The sequence below is a fragment of the Erithacus rubecula genome (assembly GCF_903797595.1).
Source record: "Erithacus rubecula genome assembly, chromosome: 12".
Classification (NCBI taxonomy): Eukaryota; Metazoa; Chordata; class Aves; order Passeriformes; family Muscicapidae; genus Erithacus; species Erithacus rubecula.
The window spans coordinates 6,692,781-6,718,236 of NC_136664.1; the positions used below are offsets into that span (position 1 = coordinate 6,692,781).

The 25,456-nt window shown below is 47.6% G+C and overlaps 1 protein-coding gene across 2 annotated transcripts in view; it reads left to right on the forward strand.

The window, feature by feature from the left end:
* The first annotated feature begins 6,597 nt into the window (after window positions 1-6,597).
* The window catches only part of PSKH1 (protein serine kinase H1), a 29,688-nt gene continuing 10,829 nt past the window's right edge, over window positions 6,598-25,456 (forward strand). Inside the window, exons 1-3 of one of the 2 annotated variants that reach the window (XM_079316374.1) lie at window positions 6,598-6,662; window positions 8,037-8,199; window positions 9,299-10,324. In XM_079316374.1, the coding sequence (XP_079172500.1) occupies window positions 9,386-10,324 (939 nt within the window). In that variant the 5' untranslated portion in view covers window positions 6,598-6,662; window positions 8,037-8,199; window positions 9,299-9,385. The remainder of the gene's footprint in view (window positions 6,663-8,036; window positions 8,200-9,298; window positions 10,325-25,456) is intronic. The other variant, XM_079316375.1, reaches the window with a different exon arrangement.

Genomic DNA, 25,456 nt, shown 5'->3' on the forward strand with positions numbered 1-25,456 from the left:
GAGAGCAGGAGCCATGAGCTCCTACATGCTGTGGGTAGCAAGTTGCTGCTGTTTCTGTGATTTCTGTGGCTTCAAGGCTGTCCCAAAAACATTCCAGCAGCTGGGCACATGGTTTTGGCCTGGGGAAGCCTTTGCACACTGTCCTGTGGCTGAAAGCCTTCAGAACGTGAGCAAGGAGCTTAGGAATCACTGTCCTCATTGAGCCAGGATAAAATATTGCATGTTTCACATAAAATCTCTTCCTGAGAGGTCTACCAACTTAAACATGTGACTGGTAACCTCTGGGATGTCACCCTGGCTGTCCCAGTCCTCAGCCAGGTCCAGGGAGCACTAACAGGATTGCTGGTCCATCTCATGGGGCTGAGTGTTTGCTGCTGATCCCTCAGCTCTGTGTGGGGCACTGTGTTTATTTCCCATTATTTATTTCACTAACCAGCCTGGAGCTGGCTGGGGGCACAACAAACATCTGGGCTCCTGGCTGCCCTTGCTGGGGAAGATGCTGATCCCACAGGACACGGGGCAAGACCCACCCCAGCTCTCCTCCTGCAGCAGCTGCCACTCCCCGTGTTTAACGCCAGCGGCGGGGGGATAATCCGCCGATTCCTTCCTTCCCAGTTGCTGACAATCCTGTGTTTAAGGGTGAATTAGTGGCGGATCCCGGCAGGGTGGCTAAGAGGATAAACGCCAGCCGGGCGCCGGGCGCGCACCGCGCAGCGCCCGCCGGCACCTCCGGGGCATGGAGCATCACCAGCGCGGTGCGGTGACAGGCTGCCACCACGGCGGGGACACCGCAGGGACAACGAGCCGTGCTGCTTCAATCAGCCGGAATCCACCCACACCCACCAAACACTGCGGGTGTTTCACCCCGTGCGCAGAAAGACACACCGCAGAAGGTGCCGTGTCCTGGAAAATGCCACCGTACATGTCACAGCCCCCTAGCTATGTCACCAGGCGTCCTGAGCACCAGCACTTGTCACCACACATGGCTCACACCTTTGGCTGTGCTTCCGCGTGTGTCCTGCAGGTGAAAGGTGTCACCGTGTCAGCACACAGCCTGCAGGCACTGGGGGCTCTGGGAAGCCAGGGCTGGGATTTGGGGGTGCTGAAAAGGTGCTTGGTGACACCTCCACGGCTTGGTGACACCACTCGTCCATGGCAAAGCACTGCCCAAAACCCAATGTCACCTGTCACCCCAAAGTTCCTTCAGGGAGGTCCCTGCAGGGCCGGGGGCAGCAGTGGGTGGGCGTGCTGACCCCAGGAAAGCTCTCTGGTGCTCCAAAACCGGCACACCGGGCTGGTGTCTGTCTAAGGGTTTGGGACAGTCCTGCAGCCGTGTCCTGCTCGTTCCTGTCCCGAGAACAAGCAGCTGGCTCCCTGCACTCTGACAGCATCCTAAAGCAGCAGTCCAGGCTGGAAGGAGGGGACGGTGGGCAATGAGACTGGTGGATCCCAGCACCAGGAGCCTTTGGAGCGTGCTGTGAAAACCCCTCGCTGTGGTTACGAAACTCCGGTGACCTACTTTACACTCCCTGCTTTTGTTCTTAATTCCCAGATATGGCCGCTCTCCAGATTTTGCCCATCAAGGCAAATTAATTGGAGTAGATCCTAATTTGCTCTCTGCTATTCTTTGGGCAGAAGATTAAATGCTCTGCAGACATTATCTCCCTCTCTTCTCTAAGAGACAAACCTAAATTATTAAAAAAAAAAAAAAAAAAAGAAAAAAAGGATAAAGGCCAGCTGAGTCCAGCTGAGTTGATGCTTGAATTCACTTTTTGTAATCGCAGAAGGGGGCCAGGGAGGTCCTCGTGTCCCTGGGCAGCTGGAACCAGATGGTGACACTATCCTAGGTGACTGTGAGAGTGAGACAGCACACGTGCCACAGCAAAATGAGGGCTGGCCTCCCACCACGCTGCCCAACACCTCTGCCACACGAGGGCTGAATCCTTCATTCCTTCACCCAGGGAAATCCCTCCTGATGAAGGTGCAGCTGGGGAACGACTCCTCATCTGTGGGGATGTACTTGGGTTTCTCTAACTGGATAGACTGGCGTGGAGGCCATCAGCTGAGGGGGGATGTCTCCTTGCCCTTCCATAGCCCCAGTGCCACTATTCCAATCTGGCATCCCCAACCAGGCACCAGTTTTGCCACCTCCAGCTTTGCTGGCACCCCAGGGGGAGCAGGAGGATTGAAAGACAAACATAGCCTGGAGGACACTATGTCACAGGGCTGGCCACTATCCGAGATTGCATGGGGATTTCTGCTGAGCCAAATGTCCAACTTCCCATAAGGAAACACCAAAAGACAACCTCAATCCCTGCGGATCAGAGGCAGTGGGGACAGCTGAGCTGGAGTCACCTCTGCCGTGGGGGCTGTGCTCAGTCCCCTGCCTGGCACCCCATCTGTGCTCAGCTTTGGGGCTGTTTTATTCTCCAGAGAGGCATATGGAAAGTTGGATTTCTTTTTTAAGCAGCTTTAATTGAACATCCTCCTGTTACGACCTCTGCTCAGCCTTGCTGGGACAACCTTGAGCTCTGGCCTGGCATGAGGCTTGGGCTGGCTGCTGCACAGGGCAGGGATGCAGCTCAGAGGAAATCAGGAGCTACAAAACTCTAGGGGAACCCATCCTTGCAGAGGGGTGAAGGCTCTCAGGAGGGAGCAGCCAGGCTGCAGGACCAGAGGAGAGGTGGCTGGCCCTGGAAGTGTTTAAGGATGGGATCTGAGCAACCTGGTCTGGTGGAAGGTGTCCCTGCCCATGGTAAGGGGTTTGGAACTGGATGACCTTTAAAGGTCCCTTCCAACACAAACCATTCCAAGATTGTGTGATTCTTCCCAGATATTCCTGCCTCAAGTGCTGAATCCTTCCCATGAGGCTGGAGGGAGGCTGACATGGATTTCTGAAGGGGTCAGCATGGAAGAGCAGGGGGAGGCTCCTCTCCAGGCTCCTCTCCAGGGAGAGCAGCATCTTGGAAGGGAGGAGGCAAAAAAAGAAACAACCAAGAGACAAGAGCCTGTTTGGCAGAAAAACCTGCTGTTAGACACTGCCCAAGCACAGCACTGCTTTGTGAGTGTGTCAGGAACCTGTTACCAGTCTCTTCTTGGAGGAGGGAGAAAAATCTCCAATGTTTTTTGGCTGGAGCAGTGCTGGTGGGAGCCCAGGGCACACAGAGCCTGGCAGGACGAGCGGCTGCAGAGCCTCTCAGAGCTCCATGGCTGGTGGCCCCAGCAGCAAGGTGCTTATCCTGGTCAGAAAACTTCCTGCTGTAGCTGCAGGAAAGGCTCTAGATGGAGTAACAGGCATCAGGAATCCACAGGCAATGACCCCAAAGCCAAGCTGGGTGCCTGACCTGGCAGGCAGTGGATCACATGGATGAGCAGACAGCTCCCTGGCTCATCCCGGGGTGTTTTGCCAGGCGGATGTTGGCTCTGTGTGGATGGCTGGTGCCATGTTCTCTTGGCTCCTGTGGGCCTCAGAGCCCCACACAGCATAAATAATACAAGAGCTGCTCTGATTGAAGTTCTCAGAAGAAGGCCACAGTTCTGGCCCAAGGGTCGATGTCTGTTGGCTCTTTGACATTTTTCAGCAATGATGGACCCAGAAGTGCCTCATTCAGTGTTCCCATGAGGCTGCTCAGGAAACAAAGCTGTGAGGAAGTGACTAATGGAAGATGCATCCCCTGAGGCAAACTCATCCTTGCAGAGCACTTACTCCTGTGTGAGCATCCCTGGCCAAGGTGAGGCAGCCCACTGCTCTGCACCCATCAGCCAGGATGACAGAGATGAACATGGTGGTGGAACCAAGCTGGGATGACCTTGAGAAACAGCCTAAAATAACAGGATCAACCTTAACAGGGACACGTGCAAGCTTTCACATGTCAGACACAGGTTAAGCCACCTCTCAGGGACAGTGTGGGGGATGTGTGGCTGTGGAAACATCTCCAGAAAGAAAGAGGGGGGATTAGAGGGCTGAAAACCTACCAGCAACACCACTACTGTTTGAGAAAACAAGAACTGGGAAGTTTCCCTTGCAGACAACTGCACAACTCACCAGATTTGTTGATTCCAGCCCAGGCAGCCCCTTCTCTACCCTCACACATTTCCATGCTTTGTCAGGAATTACACAGAGAAGAAGCTGATGACAATAATGTGCATCAGCAGGTACAACTTTTACTACATGATGACTTAATAATCATTTTAAAACAGCCGAAGATCCCAGGAGCATTGAAACAAACACGGCTATTTTTAAAAGCATGGTAGGAGTGTGAAAATAGCCCCGCTCCACCTGAGCCGCCTCGGGAATGACGTGCCAGCCAGGCTGGAAAACAAGCCCGACAGCATTGCGCTGGTGTGTCCCCAAGGGAAAGGAGTGCCGTCAGCATCCCTGCAAGGTGCCATCCCTCTTCTCCCGGCTTTCAGGTCATCCAGGGCCGGGATGAGGAGTGTTTTGTTTGAGGATGAGGAAAGGATATGAGGAAGAAAGTCCACAGGCAGTTACCAAGCAAAGTTTGTGGGTTTTGTGGCACTTAGTAGCTGGGGCAAAGAAAGGAGAAAGGAATGTGCCTCGTTATTCTGCTGTGCAGAACAGCAAGAGCTATCCCCCAGGGGCCGGGTTTTCCCTGCCAAGGAAAAGCACCAATGCTTCCGGGCAATTCTCTTGCAAAGGGAATGTTTTTCCAGAGTCCCGCAGCCCAGTGGGGAGCCCTCGGAGCCGATCCACGGGCTGCGGGCTCCAAGGCACGGCTGGAGAGCTGTCAGAGCTGGATCTGGCTCCAAAGGGGAGGCACTGCGGCCACTCTTCCAGGCAGGAGCATGGGGAGCAGGAACTCTGCCCCTGCCAGGGCCACCGGCTCAGCCCACGGGGATGACTTGCAAAATGCAGAATATGTCAACACCACCTTAAGGCAGGATGTTCTTTGATGTAAGACCTCTGTGCACTTTCAAACCTAATCAGCAACAAAGGAGACCTGATCAGTGGAACAGGGAGCAGCCAGCTCCCTCATCCAAGCACATCTTGGAACTAAGATGTTGATGTTTGGCTGTGCAAACATTTCTAACCTGGCAGAATACTCCATATCTGTGTATCCTAGAGCTGAGCTGTCTTCATTGTAACACTAAAAATCATGCTAGGGGTTCAAAAAGACCCTGTTGAGGTGAAGACCCTTCCCATGGGCATGAGAAGGTAGCTGGCGTTCCATGATTTCTATGTAAATTATTAACCAATCTTAATAGTGGAGCTGTGCTCAGGAAATGACTAAACCTGAACTTCTCTGTAAATAATGGAACAGAGAGTGTGGTGGGGTGTGCTGGATTGTGGAATAACACCGAGCACCCAGGCTGGGGCAGCTCTGAAATAAACAATCACAGTCTCTCTGAAGTGTGTCATAATAAACCCAATTTTGTGGGTAACAGCAGGGCCAGAGTGGTGAGAGGGGCCCTGGGGTGAGGAGTTCCAGGGGACTGAGGGGTCCTGCATTAAAATCTACAAAGTAATGTTGGCTTTCACATTTATGCATTAGCTTTTGGACGCTGGCATTGAATATTCGGATATAGTACAATGTATAATTCTATGTAGCTGTTCATTAGTGTAACACAATCTATTAGTTTAAGTATGCACCATATAGAAATAGTGGTGTGATAAATTTATTATATCATGGGCCTTAGAAAAACACGAAATGTTAACTGAAAGAATGATGGGAAACAATTATGTTGGTTCACACATCTGCTGACTGATCTCTCCAAGAGATAACTCACAAAAGCAGAGCACCAAAAAATCGTAGAAGAATTTGTTAAGCCCTTATTGGAGGACGTGGAACAACAGGATGGAGACATAAGAAAAACTAAAACATATCTCACAGGATGTCAGAAAAGTTAGAGTGTAAAGAAAACAAACCAGTGAGTTCCTGAAATATGAAAAACGCACAAGAATGTCTGAATAATGTGTGAAGCACGTGACATGTATGTACCTCAGTAACGTAACAGCAAAAAAATCACACTGTCCAAATTTACCCCTGTGCTTTTTGGCCAAACGTCAAGGGCACCTCACCGCTGGTTTATTTTTTGTCATTGTTTTATCCCTTACTAAACTTTTAAAAAATTCCAAACTCCCAAATCTCGTTTTAAACACCCAGAGCCCTAAGAGGTGGGGCTGAAGGCCAGGGGGACACAGTGAGGCCCCGGGACCCCTCAGCTCACGGAGCTGCGGGCGGCCCCAGGGCGGATCCCGGCTCTGGGTGTGAGGGGTCCCGGAGCCCTGAGGGGGACCAGGGGGCCTGAGGGGGGCCAGGGGGGCTGAGGGCCCCCGGGGGTGCAGTGCGGTCTCGGGGTGCAGTGCGGTCTCGGGGGTGCAGTGCAGTCTCGGGGTGCAGTGCAGTCTCGGGGGTGCAGTGCAGTCTCGGGGGTGCAGTGCGGTCTCGGGGGTGCAGTGCGGTCTCGGGGTGCAGTGCGGTCTCGGGGTGCAGGGAGGCGCCTCAGCCCCTCACGCTCCCGCAGCGCTCCCGGCGGCCCCGGCAGGGGGCGGTAAAGCGCCCCCGCCCTCCCCCCGTCTTGGCTCCGCCCCCCGCCCCCTCCGCCAATCGCCGCGCGCGGTGTCCCCGCCCCTCGGGCGTCCCCGGCGCGCGGTGATGACGCCATGAGGCGGTGCCGCGCCGCGGCCGGAGCGGGCCGAGGTGAGTCCGGGATCGGCACCCCCGGGACAGCCCGGCCCGGCACCGGCTGCGGCTCCGCTCCCCTCCCTTCCCCTCCCTCCGGGGCCGGCGGTGGTGCGGCCCGGGAGGCGTGGGCGCGGCGGGCCCCGGCGCCTCAGCCCTGCTGCTGCCCGGGGCGCTGGGCCGTGGACACGGGCGGGCCGGGGAGGGAGCCCTGCCCGCCCCCGGAGTGTCCCCTCAGTGGGGCGGGCCCGCTGCTCCCCAGGCCTGCAGCCGAACCTGCCGCGGGACGAGCTCCCGGCACCGGCCCGGCCCTGGGTCCCCTTTCCAGTGTAGCGACAAACGGCCTGGGTTGGGATGAGTTCTGATAACAAACCGTTTAGCAATCCCGCTTGGTTCGGCTGATTCTGCCCAGCCGCTGGTTCCGGCACAGCTGCCCGCCGTGCTGCAGCACCCCCAGCCCCGGGGTTCTCCTCCGAAATCCACCAGAAGCTGGAAATGGAAATGCCAGGTTGTGTCAGGTTGTGTCAGGCAGTGAGAGGCACGTTTGAGATGTGTTACTGACACGGCAGGCGAGGAGCTGAATCTCCGAGAGGAAAAGCATAAACCCGTGTTTCTTCCCACCCCTTCCAGCTGTAGCTCAGGTAGTTTGCTGTGCAGATAGTTTGCCACCTGTCAAGTATGTGGTTTCCCACTGGGAGAGCTTGTAATGCTCGTAATTTATCTTAATTCCTTTCCCCACGTTCTCGGTGATTACTACACAGAAGCATGTCTTGCACTAATGTGGAGTTAAGCATTTTGTTGCTGACTCTGGTGTGCAGCTCTGGGATTCTGTTGCCTTCACTGGAACACTTAAGTGTATAAGGAGGAGCCACTGACATGCTGGAATTGCTGCCACATCTCAGTTAATGCCATTAGTGGATTTATAGATAATATTTTCAAGTGTTTGATCCTTTTGTTTGGTTTTATTTATAGGAGGGGTGTTTTACACGATGTGTAAAACCTTCTCTGCGTTTTGAATTGCTCTGTAATAATGTTGTTTGTGGATGCTCTCATCCATTTCTCATCCATTTAAAATGCTTTAAGGTTCAATTATGCTGGGAAAACTATCCATAGGAGGCATTACTCAAGACTAGCCAGAGCTCTGAATTTTTTTATCATGGTGCTTTAATCTGAATGAGGCCCCAGGTCCAGGGCAATGCTTGGTGAAAGTCAGCTAAGCTCTCTGTGAAGTTGTTTTTTATTTTTACTGTCTGCACCTTACTAGGGCATGTGTATGTGTGGCTGGGTTGTTTGACTTCAAGGTGCTGCCAGGAGGGAACTTCTCCCTTGAGAAGTTACTTTGATGATCAGTTATAAAACTGAATCTTTACTAAAGCCTGGCTTTCTTTCCAGGTTGGATGGAGAGTCTGAACTTTTTCCAGGTGTCCCTTTAATGCATTTCTTATTTCTCCACTTGTTTCTCCCAGTGGAAGACCGGCTGGGGTTCCTTTTCTGCTGTTCATGCTGAGCAGGTGCTTGGAGAGGTGGTGTGTGAGTGGAGATACACCTGGTGATGGTAAGACCTAAAATCACATTTTCAAGGCTGGTGGTTTTCTGAAGCCTCCTGTGAAAGCTCAGGCACATGTTGATGGATTCTGAGTCAAAAAAGGGCAAATGTGAAACTGCCCAGTGACTGCCAGAACCAGGGGTGGCTTCCACATCTCCTGACCAGTATTGCTTTAATCAGCACATAAAGACTTGCCCAAGAGCAGCTGGTTTGGATTTGTTGGAATCCAATGTGATAAGCAAGAACTCCTAGTCTGGAACAGCTGGTAGGAATTCCACCCAAGACACTTCTTACAGGCAGCTCAGTATTGAAAGCCAGAAGAGCCACTTGGTGCCTAAAGATGTAAAATAGAGCAAAATTGAGATTGTTGAAAGATGTGAAAGCCCACCTTGATTTCTCAGGGTTTGAAGGATGAGGGAATTGCTGACTGGAAGCTGCTCTGGGCAAGTGAACATTTCCCTTTTAGCTGCAGCAAGTTAATTGGTAAAATGCACCTTAAAACTAGTGTGCCTCTGGTTTCATATTCCCTGCCTCTTCTATTCCACTGATCCCCAGCAGCAAAGTAGTGAGAAGTTTAAGACAGTGTACAAATTCAGTATAAAAAAAATCTTGGGAAGATGTGTTAAGTGAACGAGTTGCTGAGGTCCTCTCTGGGTGTTCTGCTGAGCAAACTCAGAACTCTAGGGTTTGGATTGGCTGCTGACTGAGGAAGTTGAGCAGATCTAACAAAACTAAAGAAAATGCTTGACTTTTTCCTTGATTTGATTTTTACTAAGCAATTGTGTCTGGACAAAAAGACCTCCAGAAGTCTGATGCAGCCTCAACTGCTCTGTGACTGATTCAGTGCTCAGCAGGGAGCAGAAAACAAACAATCCCTAGTAAAGAGAGTTACTGTGTGATTTCTGTGGACACTTCTGTTCTGACCATGGCTGGGTGTTTGTAGGCACTGCCTTCACTGGCTTGTGATGAAAGCAGCAGAGCATTGTGCATGTTCTGTAGTAGAGAGAAGTGAAAATCTCATATCCTCAGTTTGTGATAGCACGGTCCCATTTGATTTTTTACTACCTTAATTCCTGCCTATTTGTTTCTTCTCATTCTTTTTTCTAAGATTCAGTTGTGGGAATCGCCCCGGATGTGGTTGCTGCTGGTGCTCCCCTGGGAACATGCCTTGATAGGGAATTAACACCCGTCAGTGATGGGCTGTGGGACAAGCAAAGTGCTTCCCGAGCCCCCCAAAGATGTGCAGCTAGACCTGGTTAAAAAAGTCGAGCCTTACACGGGCCACAGCGACATCTACAAGCATTTCATCAGAGATGACTGCGGGGCTGTCATCAAAGCTGGCTCTCCCTCCCCTCCTCATCACACCAGCCCCTATCCCGGGAGCCCCCTGCCCGCCCAGCAGCCCGAGCCCCGCAAGAACAAAGTGGCCAAGTACCGCGCCAAGTTCGACCCGCGGGTGACGGCCAAGTACGACATCAAAGCGCTGATCGGCAGGGGCAGCTTCAGCCGCGTGGTGCGCGTGGAGCACAAGGCCACCAAGCAGCCCTACGCCATCAAGATGATCGAGACCAAGTACCGCGAGGGCCGGGAGGTGTGCGAGTCGGAGCTGAGCGTGCTGCGGCGCGTGCGCCACACCAACATCATCCAGCTGATCGAGGTGTTCGAGACGCAGGAGCGCGTCTACATGGTGATGGAGCTGGCCACCGGCGGCGAGCTCTTCGACCGCATCATCGCCAAGGGCTCCTTCACCGAGCGCGACGCCACGCGCGTGCTGCAGATGGTGCTGGACGGGGTGAGGTACCTGCACACGCTGGGCATCACCCACCGCGACCTGAAGCCGGAGAACCTGCTCTATTACCACCCGGGCACCGACTCCAAGATCATGATCACGGACTTCGGGCTGGCCAGCGCGCGGAAGAAGGGAGATGACTGCCTGATGAAAACCACCTGCGGCACCCCCGAGTACATTGCTCCCGAGATCCTGGTCAGGAAGCCCTACACGAACTCGGTGGACATGTGGGCTCTCGGGGTGATCTCCTACATTCTCCTCAGCGGCACCATGCCCTTCGAGGACGACAACCGCACCCGCCTGTACCGGCAGATCCTCAAGGGAAAGTACAGCTACTCAGGCGAGGTCAGTGTGGTGGGGGAGCCAAGCAAGAAGCTCTCCCTAGGTGTGTGTCTTTGTGGTGACCAAAAGCTGGCTGTCATGTGGGTGGTAACATTATCAGGGGTAAAAAAATCTATTGATTGTGGCTTTTAAAATCCTTTCCCGTTTTCTGTCTGCTCCCAGTGCAGCATAGCGAGCTCCTTTAAAAAAAATGTGCAGAAAAAGAGGAAACTTGCTGTAGAACAGAACTGGGATGCTTGTGGGCTTCTAACTGTGGTAAACTGCTGTTAGAGGCTTTGCAGATTAAACTTGTGCCAGGGTGTTTGAAATGTGGCACGTGTATCACTAGTCTGATTTTTCACACAAGTACAACTATAGTATGGAAAATAGCTTTGCTGAGAGACAGGGTTATGGCAGGCAAGGGACACTTGCTTCTTCCATGTGGAGATGGGATTATTTTAGAAATTGATCTGCATTGCTTCCTGAGCTCAGTATGTGAGCAAATGAAGGATTGAAAGATACATTGCATAGGTAAGTATGGAAAGAAGTGTCTTGGGGGATAATTTTTAGGCATTCTGGAAATGACAGCCTGGAGGTGCTTCTTTTTCTTCTTCAGAAGAAACAATTTGAAGTTAAATACTTCTAAATAACATCTTCACACTTCTGATCAAAACCCTGTTGGTATTAGGAATGAGTGTTGCTGTTGTCATGTCCTTGCTATGCCATGCACTTGACTTTTGTGTGCAGGTCTGTGTTCTCTGGATAAAAATGCAGAGCTGAAAAGCACGTGTAGAAAGGCAATGTGAATAACCAAAGGCATGGCCTGGCTTCTGTTTGAAGAATGAATGAACAGACTAGGGCCCTTCCTTCAAAAAAATTAACATTTGAAGGGGGTCTGATCAAACTCAGTACAGCCACAGGCAATCAGGAGAGAGTGAATTGAGTGTTTTGAAGGTTCACTGGGGTAATTTACTCTGATGTCCACTGGTCCTTGTGTCAGAATGGACTAGTTTTGAGAGATACTGTGAATTGCAATTAAGGCAATGGAGGCTTGTTAGTTGTACATGCAGAGGTAGCACATGTGCCACAGAGAAAGCATTAAACTCTATTTTGGAAGTGTCAATGCACAAGCCTGAGGCATTTTACTTGTTCTGCCACCACAAATTACACACTTTAGGAAGCTGTTATGGATACTGTGTGTGACATGAGTGGTTGTTTTGGAAAGCTGTCGATGCTTTACTGCTTGGAAAGCAAATATGTGTCAGCTAGCAGCCTGTATCTGTTGCCTGGGTGCTTTGTTCCTGTAGAGCCAAGGAAAATGAATGCTTTAATTTACCAGTGTAATTAAGCCTATGCCCCTAAATTGCACAGTGCTTGACTGTAGGCAGGTATTGGCAGGAGAAGCAGTGAAGAGGCTGCTCATTTTGTGAATAAATTCTAGGAGGAAACAAAGTGAGCCAGAGGTTTATAGGTGTCTGCTGTGATTCCCACAATCTTGCCAGCACTCTTTAAGCCATCTTCTGGGTTTTTAAATGCTTCTGAGTTTTTGATGTTCACAGACAATGGCTCTTCTTTTTTTGTGTTACACTGGAAGAAGTGGGAAGATATCAGTAACGAGGGTATTGATAAGTTTGTCAGTCTAATGGGCATGACAAGAGCTCTGAGTCCTGGTTTCTTTGGAGTAAGAGTGGGCAGAATACTCCAGTGCACTGCTGAAAGCATCTGTCTTGGATGGATGCAGGAGCAGAGGTTTCATGGGAACAGCTGCTTTTCTTCTCTGTAGTCTGAAAGTTAAGGATCTGAAACAGAAGAGGAAATGTTGAAAGAAGCCTGTGAACTGGAGTGCCCAGAGCTGACAGCTTGAGCTGTGTGGCTCAGACAAGTTCCAGTGGGAAGGAGGGAGCTGTCTTCAATCTGCACCATGGCAGCAGCAGCAGAGCCCTGAGTCTCAGCGCAGAGTCCTGCTTTTTGAAAAGTCTGACCCCAAAACCTGGTCACAGAGGACAAAGCTGTATTGAAAGAGGAACAAAAGCCAAGATGCATGCTGACCTGAGAAGCAGCTCCATTTTCTTGGAAAAACAAGTGATGTCAAGGCCAGCTAGTGTAATTGCTTTCTGACTGGGACCCTCAGCCCAGCTCCTGTTCCTGGAGTGTGAGGTCTGTTTGAAAAGGCCATTAGCAGATCAATAGGAGAGGTCTCCCACAATAGGTTATTCAGGTACTGCTGACATCACTGCTCTGATTATCTCTTGTATCTCCTTCTATACTTTTTGAACTGCTTTGAGTAATGGCTGGGATGAGGAAGGAAGGACAGCTGGCTTTGTAATTGGGTGTGCTTTTTTTCCTGAGTATCCTGAGTAAGGGTTAAGTGGGCTGTTGACACTGCTTTGAATGAAGCCTGCAGAATTATTCTTTTTCACTTGTTTTGTTAGAACTTACTAAAAAGAATGTTTGGACATAATTATTTAATATTTAATTGAAATCTTGGAGTTAAAACTGATTTCTGGGATCTCTCTGTAGCTTAGAAAGTTGACTGAGGAATAAAGCTGGAATTCCATTCTTAGTTTCCTTTGAATTTAAAAGTGCAGAATTGAAGATTGGACCATCATTATCCTGCTAGGACAGGCTTGCTCTGGTTCTGTTTCAAAGCTTCTCCTTTTGCTGAATACCAGTACTTTTATGTTGCTTTACACACCTGGGAAACTTGGTGGAATAAGTGGAAGATAATGTATGCTGTGGTTAAATTGGGAAACTTAGCTAAGGTGTATGGATTGTTCTGATTTTGATACCTGATCTGGGCAAATCACTTCCCTCATGGTCTGTTCTCCTATTCTTAGAACAGAATCAGCTTTTTGTGGTATGCTCACAGTGGGTGAGGTTGGTGTGTGCTGCTGTGGGAACATGTCTTAATCAAATAACCAAAAAAGCTTGTTCTAAATTATGATGCTAGTGGATGCATTCATAGGAGAGACATGCTTGATATGTGGAGGAAGTTGGGCATTGCAAGTCTGTAGGAGCTCTGCAAGGGACTTAGCAGCCTGTGGAGAGATGATCTGCTTTTGTGTGGCTTAGATTTTCCAATATTTTTTGATCAAAATCCTCAGCAAAATCTCTTGAAGGAACCTTGCAGCTGTATTGTGATAGTGGCCTTCACATGGATCAGCAGTTTGTGATAAGCATACATGGGAAATAAAGGTCAGTTCCATAGGGAAGCTCAAAACTTGTGAAGACTGAAGAATCTGTGCCCTTCTGCCTAAAAGCCAGCAAGGAGAAAGTTCCCTAACAAACCTGCACAGTCTCTGATGATACAGATTATTCAGAGGGTGAAAATGAGGGCTGGGGACCTTGGAAAAAAAGGAAAAAACGTGGAAGTTTTTCTGAGTTTGAAGAGCAACTGGATGAATTAATGGAAGACACATTGGTGGAGAAAATGACCAAAAGTCAGAGGAGAAGCCTGACTTGCAAATTGTATGTGCATTGCATTTCTACTTTCCTCTCCTTGAACATTCAGAATCTTAATGATCTTCTACCCTAACTTGGAGTTTAAAGCACCAAGTTAAACGCAGGTGTTGAGTAAGCTCTGTTGAGTAATCTATCCTGTATGGATAGATTCAGGCTGGAAGAATGCCCTTAGTTACAGGAAAACCAAGTTACTCTGGATGAGTAGCATGAATGGTGTTCCCATAACAACGAGCTCAGTCTGTGTGAGTGAAAAGATAAACCACTTTCTCCCTGAGCAGTTTTTCCTGCCTGCAGCTGATAGCAGGAGCAGGAAGCATGGAGAGTGCAGGCAGTGCATTAACAAACAAACTACCTGTGCCACCTGGCAAAAAGCAAGATAAAAATAAAGCCATTCCAAGGCAGCTGATGCATCTTTATAGGATGAGTCCTTACCCAAGCACGTCTACAGAGCATTTCCAAAGTATCCTTGTAATTATCCTCATTGTGGGGGCTGGTTAAAAGACTGTGGAGGATTTGTAATCCCTCAAATCCCTTGTGACACATAGTGGAGGAGACAGGTGACAGGCTTGTCAAATTTTAGTATTAACTTCCTGCATTTATTCAGTGTTTTGAGAGAGAATGTGGTAGAGCTTGAACCCAGACTGCTTCTGACTCAGTTGGGAGCTGGTTGCTGAATCTCCCATCCTGCCCCAGAGGGACTGATCAGTCATTGTATTATGAATTATGATGACTGTGGTTGGATTTCCTATCAAATGACAAACCTAATCTAAAACAGGCACAAGCAACAAAAAGAAACTGTAATTATTCTCAGTAACCTGCTTCCTCTAAAAGTTGCAGATGGAAATGTATAGTGGCAACTCAACTTTCTGCATGCTTGTGTTTTACTGTAGAAACTGGTCTCCTATAAGAGGAAAAAAAGTTATACTTGCATATCAGAGAAAATCTCTCCATAATCCTTATCACTTTCAGGAGAATTCATTTGGTATAGGACAAGCATTCTGAAACTTTGGATGAGTCTTTGTACATAAGTTTTGCAATGCAGTAAGTTTTGCACTGATGCTGAGGCAGGTCTGGCTGGCTGCCAGTGCTGGAGTAATTCCTGCATGTTTGTACTTTTGGTCACTTAAAAATCTGTCCAGGTTTTTTCCTGCAGTTCATACCTTCAGTGTTACATATCATTAAGTTTTGTGTGATATGTTATGTACTAATTAAAATGAAGGGTAGCAACTGCCCTGAAAGAGGGAAAACCCTGGTGATCTTGTAGTACATGTCCTGTTTAAGTTGGGCAGTAAGGGAGACTGGCTTCTCTGAATTTGGGCTGGAGTATGTCTTTGGGAACACATTCAAAGCTAGTTTAAAATACAGCCAGGAGCAGAGAAGCACCACTGCCCTTTAATGCTCCCTTGATCCTGTATATTTTTTTAACACAGGAGATAAAGTCCTGTGTGTACAAGAGGCCAGAAAAGCTGGTAGGTGCCCCCCTGTATGGAGGATTTACCTTTGCAAAGTGTAGAGCTGTTGTTTGCTCCAAGTGGAGCTCAGAGCAGAGGCACCTGACTGTTCTGAAGCTCTCAGTGGGCTCAGTGCCTGGGAGGGTCTGGGTGCAGCAGGATCCCTCCCTTGAGGGTCCCCAGGAGGCCACTCTGACACTGGTGTTGCCTCCACGGCTCTGCCAAGATGGTCTTTAGAGCCATTAGATGCTTTTGCAGGGCAGTCATCACCTTGGCCTCTGATGTCTGTGCCAGAAGAGAGATTTCAAAGCAGCAGGGTGGCCGATTTTCCGTTCTTTTCCCCGGAGTTTGAATGGCCCAAACTGTTGAATATAATGTAACAAAGAAAACAAGGACGGGGCAGTTGAAGGCAAGATTTTAAAACACATTTGCAGTACTTATTGGCATGAGCATACAAATCTCTGGAACCACGTTTTAGCCTTCTTGGGAGAAGAAGGAGCTTTTTACTTAGAGCAGCTGCTATTTTTTCCTGTGAGCCACATTAGATGGTAGAAGTGTTTTACAATAGCCTTGTTCTTAGAGTAAAGCAGGCATTTTTTTTCCTAAAAACTAGAGTTGGCTTTTTTTCCCCGTGTAGGGAAGAATTGTTTTTTATATAAATTGTTGAGCCCTTTGCCTGGAAAAAGTAAAAACCCATCAATTTACAGAGGAATGTGCTTTTGCATTTCACATGGCTGTGTGAAAGCAATGATTTTGAAGTAGAACAACGAGAGTGTTGGCGAGCTGCAGTGGCAGGGCTCTGCTGAAAAGGGCACTCTGCTCTCCTTTGAAGAGCTGCAGCACTTGAACAGGATGAAAGCTCCTCTCCAAGCCAGGCACAGAACACTGAGGCCAGCCCAATAAATGGACTTCTCTTGGCTTCTGCTCTTTCTTTTCTTTTAATGCACCAGATCAGTGGGTGTGAGGATTGGTGTGTTTGTGAAGCTCCATCTCCAAGAGCTGAAGTGTTTGTCCAGATCTCTCCCTCTGCAGGAAGGGACATCTTTGGAAACCTGATATCCTCAATTAAAACCTGGAAAATCCTCCATCCTCCTGCATGTAGCAGTGACTATGCTCCTGAAAAACTCAGCATGCTGCATTGGTAAACACTTTATTTACAGGTAAAGAAACACTTTTTCATTGAAAAGGTGTTGAAACCAATGCATGCATTTGAAAATCAAGTCCCTCTTGCTCTGGTTGAATCTTAATATTCTTTTTGAAGGTTGTTTCCTCCAACAGAATTGGTGTCACAAGGACCTTTTTCAAAATCCTTTAGCCTTTTTACTATGTACTTCAGCTTATGTTGCCCCACAACAGTGAAGAGAGCCCCCAGTGCTAAGGCAGGGTAAGCAAGGGGAGGGGTGATCTTTCTCTGCTGCAGTCTGCAGCACTCAGTGTTAACAGTTTGTATTTCACAGAATTGTGCATGTCATCAGGACAGGGTGGGCACTGTCTAAGCCTCAAAGCTTCTAGAAACAAAGAAAGCAGGGAAGGAATCTCCATGGGGAAGAGGAATGTGATTTTTTTTTTCCCCAATTATTTAATTCACAGCCCTTTTATCTTTGGGCTGCTGTCCACACCAGTAGTACCTGCAGGTTCAAGGCAGAATGAGGGACAGCAGCTGAGCATTTTGGTTAAGATTTTTGGGGTGAAAGACTGGGTTTGGGGAAGTGGTACACAATATATGGTATGTAATACAAGGATGGAAGAAGGGAAGAGCCACATCTGGGGGGGAAGGGGTTTACAATAGTGTTGTGGTTTGACATATATTTTCATTCCTTCATCTGGGGGCCCTATAAAATCCTGTTAATGGTGGAATAGTATTTCTGCAGAATTAGGGATGTAGGGATAAAGGCACATTGGTAGGGTAGAGAAAGAATAATAAGCTGCCTCTGTACAGAATACACATTATTAACAGAAAGGATTTGAACTATCAACTACCATTGGTGTCTTTGACTCCTTTACATTTGCCTAAAAATGGCCTAGGCCATTTCCTCTTTTACCTTTGGCTGATTGAGTCTTTGGTTTTCCAACTGTAGCTCAGATATTTTGTTTTTTCTGATTCCTTAGTGGAGGTGTATTTTGAGGCAAGACATGCTATTGCACACTCACTGACTTAGGACCAAGGTTCAGAGAGTGAGAATATGTGTTAAATCTGCAGTGAGAAGAGCTGTGACCTGCAGGAAACCTGTCCCTAAATCCAGCACTGTCCCCTCCTCCCCTCCCTTGGGAATGGTTACCCTGGGGTTGGAGTCTGGACACATGGGAGTTTGTCACAGCTTGTGGGGTGAGTGGATTGGGGTGGCACCTTGCACTGCTTCAGCTGAATTTCCTGCACCTGAGGCCCCAGATGATTGTATGGAATTACACCACCAGGACAGCATTGCAGCTCTAGGGGCACAGGGAGGGCTGGCTGGCACCTATAAAACATTTTTAAATTGAGCTTTCAGGGTGGAGCTGTAAAGTGTGGCACTCTGGAGAAAGTTACAGCATCTTCCTGACTCTGCTCTGAGCCCCAGGCTGGGGCTTTGAGGTTTTGCAGAGCTGGCACCTGCCTGTGGTTCTGGCTGCTGCCCCTGTTGCAGATTAAAAACCACTTTTGTTTAATCAAGACTGAGCTCTATGGCCACTTTGTGGCCTGTAATTGACCCTGCCTTAGAGAGGAGCAATTGAACCTGATATATTTGGTACAGTCTGGTGTTGAAAGGTGTTTCAGATTTCCTCTGACTGGAATTTGGGACTTCCCTAGCATTTGCAGTGTGCTCCTGCCCTGGGATGTGATGAAGGAGGAGTTAAGCAGCGTGCTTGGCATAGGTAGAAAGTCAAGGTTTTAATATCACGTAGTTGAAATCTCTTTTCAACTGCAAAAACTGTTTTGGGGAATTTATGTTCATGTAGAGCCAGAGTGATGAAAAAGTGCTTCCTAAACCCAGAGATTTTCTTGGCAGTCTCTTTACCTAATCCCTGAAATCCCTAAATCTGACAAGATTGCAGAGTTGAGGCTGTAGACAAAGGGAACTGGAGTAGTTGTTTGGAGCTGGAAGGTTCAAACTGGCAGTGGTGCATCCATGTTCCCTGGTTTGGGGCCTGAGCTGCTCCTCCTCTCTCTGTCTCACCACCCCCTGCTCTGCCCCCCTGCTGCCCTCAGTGAGTGACAAGGTAGAAAAACCAGGCATGTTTTCCAATACCTTTGTTATTTCAAATGGATGTTTTTATAGATTTTCCTGAAAACTGAGCTTTTACTAATGCACCAGATTAGTGCTGATTGGTGACATGAGAGCCATTCACACAAATCAAGGTGAGGCAGAACATTCTGGAGATGGCTGTTAAGAGATCCCTGCTGTTCCTGCAGGGTTCTCCAAAGTGCTGCTGTGGACCCATGCCTGCCTGTGTGTCTGCAGGTCATGGACTTCATAATCATGGCACTCCCTGCACATCCAGTGCTGCAGGCACTTCGAGTGATTAACAGAGTCTGGGTTTATATCTCACAAAAGGAAGAATTGAGCTTTCTGATAAAAGTATTTATGTGTTTCCTACCTTTGTCTGTGTCTGAAAAGTAATTTCTAAGAAATATTTTAATAGTCTGGTCATTTTGAGAATGATTATGTGGCTCACGTGTGAGAAAAGTTTCTCATTACAGCTGGGATGACTTAGAAGATTTTATATACTGTTTTATCAGTGCTGATAGGAGTGCCTGGGTTACAGTTTCTTACCTCTCTACATTTAGCCCTTCCTATTTGTTTTCATTTGCTTTTAGCTTTACAAGCTTCAGGAATTGTTGATGGCATTCTTCAGCTTCTGTTTTGCTTGAGAGGCCAATATTGCAAAACTAAGGGAAACTTGACACTTGGCTGAGAATGTAAAATAATTTCATGGCAAAGTCCTCTTCCAAAGTTATAGGAGTTCCCATACCTCCAGTGTTTGGCACTAGAGCTTGGCAAGGATAGATCTGACATGGGAGAGATCTTCAGCTATTTCATGGAAGTGTTCCATGGTTTTGGAAGTGAACTGTGGAGCAGGGAGAGCCTGGGGACCAAATCTTGTATTTCCCCAAATCTATAATGTTAAAGGTGGCATTTAGTTATTGGTGGCTCATCAACAAAGTGGAACATGGTAGTGATGGTGATTCTCTAGAAATGGCTGAAGGTCCAGAGATATTTGGGGTTTATTGACCAACCCAGGTGAGGGAAGTGCAGGTTTGTTCATTATATTTGCAGATGGCATTGAATTTAAAGGGCTGCAAAGGGAGTTCCAGATAGCCCTATCAACTTTGAGCAATTCAGTAGCAGGTGTAGTTTGGTTGTTTTTTTTTGTTTTTTTTTTTTTTAAGCAAGAGTAAGTTAGTGCACAAAAATAGGTGAAGAACAGAAAATCAGGAGGTGTTGGCTTCTCATAAAGGGATCTGAGTGTGATATGAATCACAAACTGCTGTGTGAGAGCAGTATCATACTTGTGGGAAAAGGTGAATGTACTGAGGTGTATGAGCAGAAAGGCAGCGTGTGGTGTGATCCTGCTGTGTGTAGTGGCTGCTGCAGATGCCAAGCTGAAGCTCTGACACTTCTGGGCAGCAGACTTCAAAAACACTGCAGGCCAAGCAGAGAGACTTGACAGAAGATCAACAAAAATAATTGTGAGTCAAAAAAACACTGTCTCCGGAAGACTAAAACATTTTTGGCTGTTTGGCCTTGGGAATGTGTTGTCATAGCAGTCTGCAAATATGTAAAAGGCTGCTTCAAAGAGGAAACAGAATAATCTCTTTTCCAGATTATGTCAAACAAGAGCCTTAAATGGCACTTAAGAAAGATTCACACTGAACTTTTTACAATGCTGGTGTCTCCCACTCCAAAAAATGTTTGCCCAGAGGATTTTCAAAGCTGTCTTGCAGAACGAGTGAGGCAGTCATCTGTCAGGAGTGATGCATCTCTGCTGGATCCTTGGGGGACCATGGGATGGATTGGATGAACTTTGGGTGTCTGTTGCAGCCCTGCCTTCACCCTGATTTCCCAAGGAAGCAAAGTTTATGGAACTGTGCTGTCTTTCAGTCTTCCAGAATTAACTATTTAAATTCTAAGTTTGGTGTCAACCCAGTTTGAGCAATGTGAAGGACCCAAAATTGCTATGAATTTTATAAAGTCAGTGGCTCAGCAGGAGAGAGAACTAAAGCACATCCTTCCTGCAGGAAAGGTAATTGATTATCAGTCCAAATTTACCCAAAGCTGATCAGCACTTGTTTATTTCTGAAGCATTCATGGCATGCTTCACCCTGTTAAGCACGTGGGACGGAGCCTGGACAGGGATATATATATTGGAAGGAGGGATGTGCTGCTGCTCTGGAGGGGATATGACAGTGCTGGCTGGGGACAGGGAGGAGACAAGCACTTGAGTAATAGAAACCTTGGTTACAAGAGACCTTTAGAGAGCTCTAATCCCATTCAGCTTGAGACAGGAGTGTTGCCAGCACTAGGTCATGTTGACTGTGACTTTGTCTTCCTGAGTCTTAAAGGGCTTCAGGGATGAAGATCCTCCACCTCCCCAGTGACCTTTTCCAGGGCTGCACCACCCTTCCCCTGGTATTTCCTGATATGAATCTTCCAAGGCACAGCTTCTCCCTGCTGCCCCTTGTTTGGACCTGTTGTGTGGCTCTGCAATCCTTGCAACTACTTTTAAATAAATGTAGTATGTTATTAGATTGCTCTTAGACTTCTCTTTGTCAGCTGAACAAGTGCAGCTCCTTTCACCTCTTCTTGAAGGCCATGTGTCAAGGACCCCTGGCTGTCTTGGCAGCTCTCACCTGGATCTTCTCCACAGTCTTTTTATACCTGGGAATGGCCAGGCTCAACAGTAGGCAGTATGATTCCACAAAGCAAACTGAAATGTTTTAATCCTCTTTTGGAAAGAGAAGTACCCCAACAATGTAGGTAAGAACAGGGTAGGATTTTAACAGGGAAAAAGATCATATTGGTACAAGATTATAGCTGCAGAATTAGGAATGTGTTATATTAGGGATTTTTGGTTTGTCCTTTTTCCTTCTTGTGTATGTGCAGTTTGGTGCAGTGTCAATGACATACTTTGTTTTTCAGCAGGATCTCTGTCTCCATCACTGAATAGCTGGGATGCTGGAAGAAATCTGAGAAGAACATATGGAGAAATGTGTTGGAATGGGATCTAAACAGTTATCCTGCTCTGAATTCTGACAAAAATGTCCCACATAGTGCCAGGAAAGACAATTATAAACCAGTGATCCAGGACTGAACTATGGTAAACCTAGAAAGCCTGTTTAGAGTGTCTCCTGATGTTTTGTTTACTTTAAAATGGGTTATATCCCCCTTGCCTACCCAAAACCTGCTTTCTGTGAGAAAACCAGGAATGGCTTTGAGCCACACTGACCTAACTTGGGAAGCACTTAAACCTGTGCTTTCAGGAAATGCTCAGATGAAAGAGGCATCATTTCACCTCCTCTGAAACTGTGACAGGGTTGGATTCTGGTTAAAACTGAAAGAGTGACTATGAGGAAGAAATGAGAGTCAAGCCAGACAGTGGGGCAGTGGGGCTTGGACATTGCTGGTGTTTGCAGCACAGCTCCTCATCTTGATCCTTGTGGGTCCCTTCCAGCTCAGGATATTTTATGGTTCTCTGGTTCATCTGTGTGCTGAGGTGGTTGAAGGAGCTGTCCAGAGCAGCAGAGGAGAGCTGGTGCCAGCTGGGGAGCAGGGCAGGGTTGGACTGGCAGCTAAGATTGTCTTAGGATTTACTCCCCCTTGTTCATTCCCTCGTAAGAGCCCAGGGCTTGTGCACTGACAGCTTGGAGCTTGCAGGAGGGGGTTGTGTGCATGTGGGAGGTTATAAGCTTATCTGTTCATCCCCCCACACTGCACTAATCAGCATGATGAAAGACATTCTTCCTCCCTGGGGAAGATCTTTCCTCCCTGTCAGGAACCACCATTTCTTAATTAAACTCTTACTCTGAATTTGTACGTAGAAACACGTATTGACTTCAGCTCCAGTTCACTGCCAATACTCTTTTAAAGTGATAGTTCAGAGTGAGAGAACATAATTCAGCTCAGATTTGAGTTTTTTGAGAATAAAAGCATTGAAGATGTAAGGATACCCAGATGCTAGGAACAGTCTGGGGAAGGTATTTTCCAGTTTAGTTACTGCAAATACTGCTGTGAGCTGGTGCTACAGCAATACCTTTGGAAATTTCTGATTCATTCTGTTTTCATGGCAATCCCCAGAACTGTATGCTTGGTGGTCTCATCTTTTCACCTGCATCCATCCAAGTACAGTTCTCTTAACCCTGAGCTTCCTTAATAGATAATTTTTCAGTCAAGGCAGTGGTTAAAATCCCGTGTGCAGCTGTAACTTGCTGACACATTTTTAAGAGATGTAAAGTGATCCAAGCTGAAATGTGGTATTACCCCATTTTAACAGCTATTCCCTAAGCATTGCACTTAGAAGAGCTGCCCCTGGCTGGAGAGAAAAGCCTTGTGTTTATTGTTTTTGTAGCTGCTGTAATTTTAGAGCATGATTCCATCTGAATACTCAGTGCCTGTCCAGTGAAAATGGGCTGGCTATTTCCATTCGAAAAGCTGGGTTATAGAAGTTCACTGCACCAGATGGCTGTGCATACTTATAATGCTCTGGATTATTAAAGGGCTGTTGTATTTTCCTCTTTCATCCTTCCTTTATTCCTCCTCCCCACATCAACAAATTAATGCTGAATGCCTGGGAATCTGCCCTGTGCAGTCTTTAGCACATTGCATCTTTTCACTGGAAACTTCTTGTTCCAGCTCTTTTGAACCAGTTGGTTTTGATCACCTCGTTGCAGTTGTTTGGGGGCTGAGTGATGCCTGGGATGGTGCAAACCTGGTGTTATTGGAGCCCCAGCACAGCCCTGGGCTCTGTCATATGTCCCAATTGCTGTCCTCAACCTGCTCTTTTGGAGTTGACACTTTCTGCTTTCTGATGTCATGTGGGAATCTCCTAAATTAAACAAAACTACTGCATCATGCATAAATGGGTAGTGCAATGAAGAGAGTTCTTGGGGACCTGCTTAGGAACATCAGATTGGAAAAGACCTCTTAGGGCATCAAGTCCAATTAATTTCCTTCTCAAAACTAACAGCATGTCATTTGTCTGCTGTCAGAAACATCTGAATTTTAAGGTGCAGTTATTCTGAAAAATGACAGAAGCTGGAGAGATGTGCCATGCCTTCACCATCACATATGTATGTTAGATTGAGTGATTTTTGTGAAAAGAAATAAGTCATTAGCTAGTTTGCAGTGGAGGCTTTGGTAACGACTTCACATCAGTTCCCATGGCAGGCAGAGTAAAATTCAAGGACTCAGCTCTAGTATCCAAAATCTGCTCGTTTTTGATCAGCAGATCAAAAGAAAGCTGTTCTGCCTCCAGAGCATTGGCTCCCACCCCTGCCTGGGTCCATCAGGGGAGTGAGGAGATGTGCAGCAGTCACACAGGTCAGGGCTTGGTTTCCAACACGTGTTGGGCTCACATCAGCTGCAGGGGAGAGAGGTGGGTTGGTTGTTTAAACCAGAGAACAACACATTGTTTGGTTGTTTGTTCCCCACATGCCAGCGTGGCCAGAGCCTCAATAGCTGTTCTGCTGATGTGAATAACAAGCAGGGGTGGTGAAGGGATTTAATCACACAGAGCAGAGCTGCTGCACGCAATTGCCCAGCCTAAGTGACACTCAGAGGAGGATCTCTTTCTTCTCCTCCTCCTACAGCCTCAGAGCCTGAGTCTGAACAAAACATAACACACTTGAGAGCTCTTTAAGGCATTGTAAAGGAGGCTGCTTTCCCCTGAGTTTGTTATCTAGCAGGGCTGGAGTTGCAGATGAGTAAAGTGCCCTGTGTTTTATAGAGCTTAGAAGTCCAGGAGATGCTTTTGTAGGGAATGCTAGTGTACCCTCAGAAGCAGCAGCTGGCATTCCTGAGGGACCAGAGCAAAGTGTCTCCACCAAGGGAGTCTCTCCCATTGTCATTGAGGCTGGAAGACAGGCTGTGGGATGGGTTTCATGTTTGGTTAAAGTGCTGCTAATTCTGGACTCCATTCCAGTCACTCTCTTGGGTTGATGTAGCTACTTCTGCAGCCATCTGGTGAGTCATGCCAAGGAATGGCTGGGCTGAAAACCCCAGCTGAAAAATTTACAGAAACTCCCCAGTTTGGCTCACTTTGTTTGCACAAACTGAGCTATCTGTGCCAGCACAATGGGGAATGCACATCAGATGGGAATGACAACAGGGATGTGTTCATCTCCTGTGATGTGGAGCATTGCTGATGGTGATAAGGGCACCATGTGAAGGCAGTTCCCTCTGACCAAGTGGAAAACCAGTCTGTTTGTTGGGGCAGGCTTATTCCAAATAAATCTATTTTATCTTGTGAAATGTCAAAGTAGATATGTGAAGGTTTTCTGTAGGAGAGCCTTGCAGGAGCCTGTGTGCTGCTGTAGGGCTCCTCAGTCTCTTTGGTGCTTTGAGGCTTCTGCAGTGCTCAGGCAGAGTCATCCTAGGAATCAGTGGGACTGGGATACAGTATTTTTGGCTTAAGAGCAATCTTTTGCAGCTGTGATAACATGCTTTGTGCTTCATGTTTTTGTAAAGACTGGCAAGGGAAATCCAGACCTTTCCCTCACCTTCCTCATAAACATTGTCCTTTTTTTTCCTGCAAACAACATGTAACTTTGGTAGGAATCAGGAAACTAATATGTATCCTTCCTTCAGTGGGTACTGTTGAGACTGAAAGCAGAGCTTGAAGTCAGATGATTGTTCCTTCTTTTATTTGCACACAACTAACCAGAAGATCCCTCTGCAGCTTTGTGCAGCTCTTCTGCTCCCCCCACTTTTTTTTTTTTTTTCCTTTTCATTTGTGGTAGATCATGTTTTTAGTCACTGTGTCAAATTCTAGAGTTACAGAGATTACTTTCCAGAGGATGTTTAGTCCTCTCTCCAACATCCAACATGAGACCAATAGTCTCCAGTGCTGAATGAGTCTGTATCCAGGGTTTATTTAATGAGAAATGTGGTTTTTGAAGCAGACACTGCTCCAGGTACCCCAGACAGAGGACATGATTGCATTTGTTAGAAAAGCTGGTCACATGTAGAAGGTCTCTGTTGTCATTCAGCTGGTGCTGCTGAGGTTCAGCTCAAAATCTGATTGTTCCACCATTTGTTAAGGTATGTGC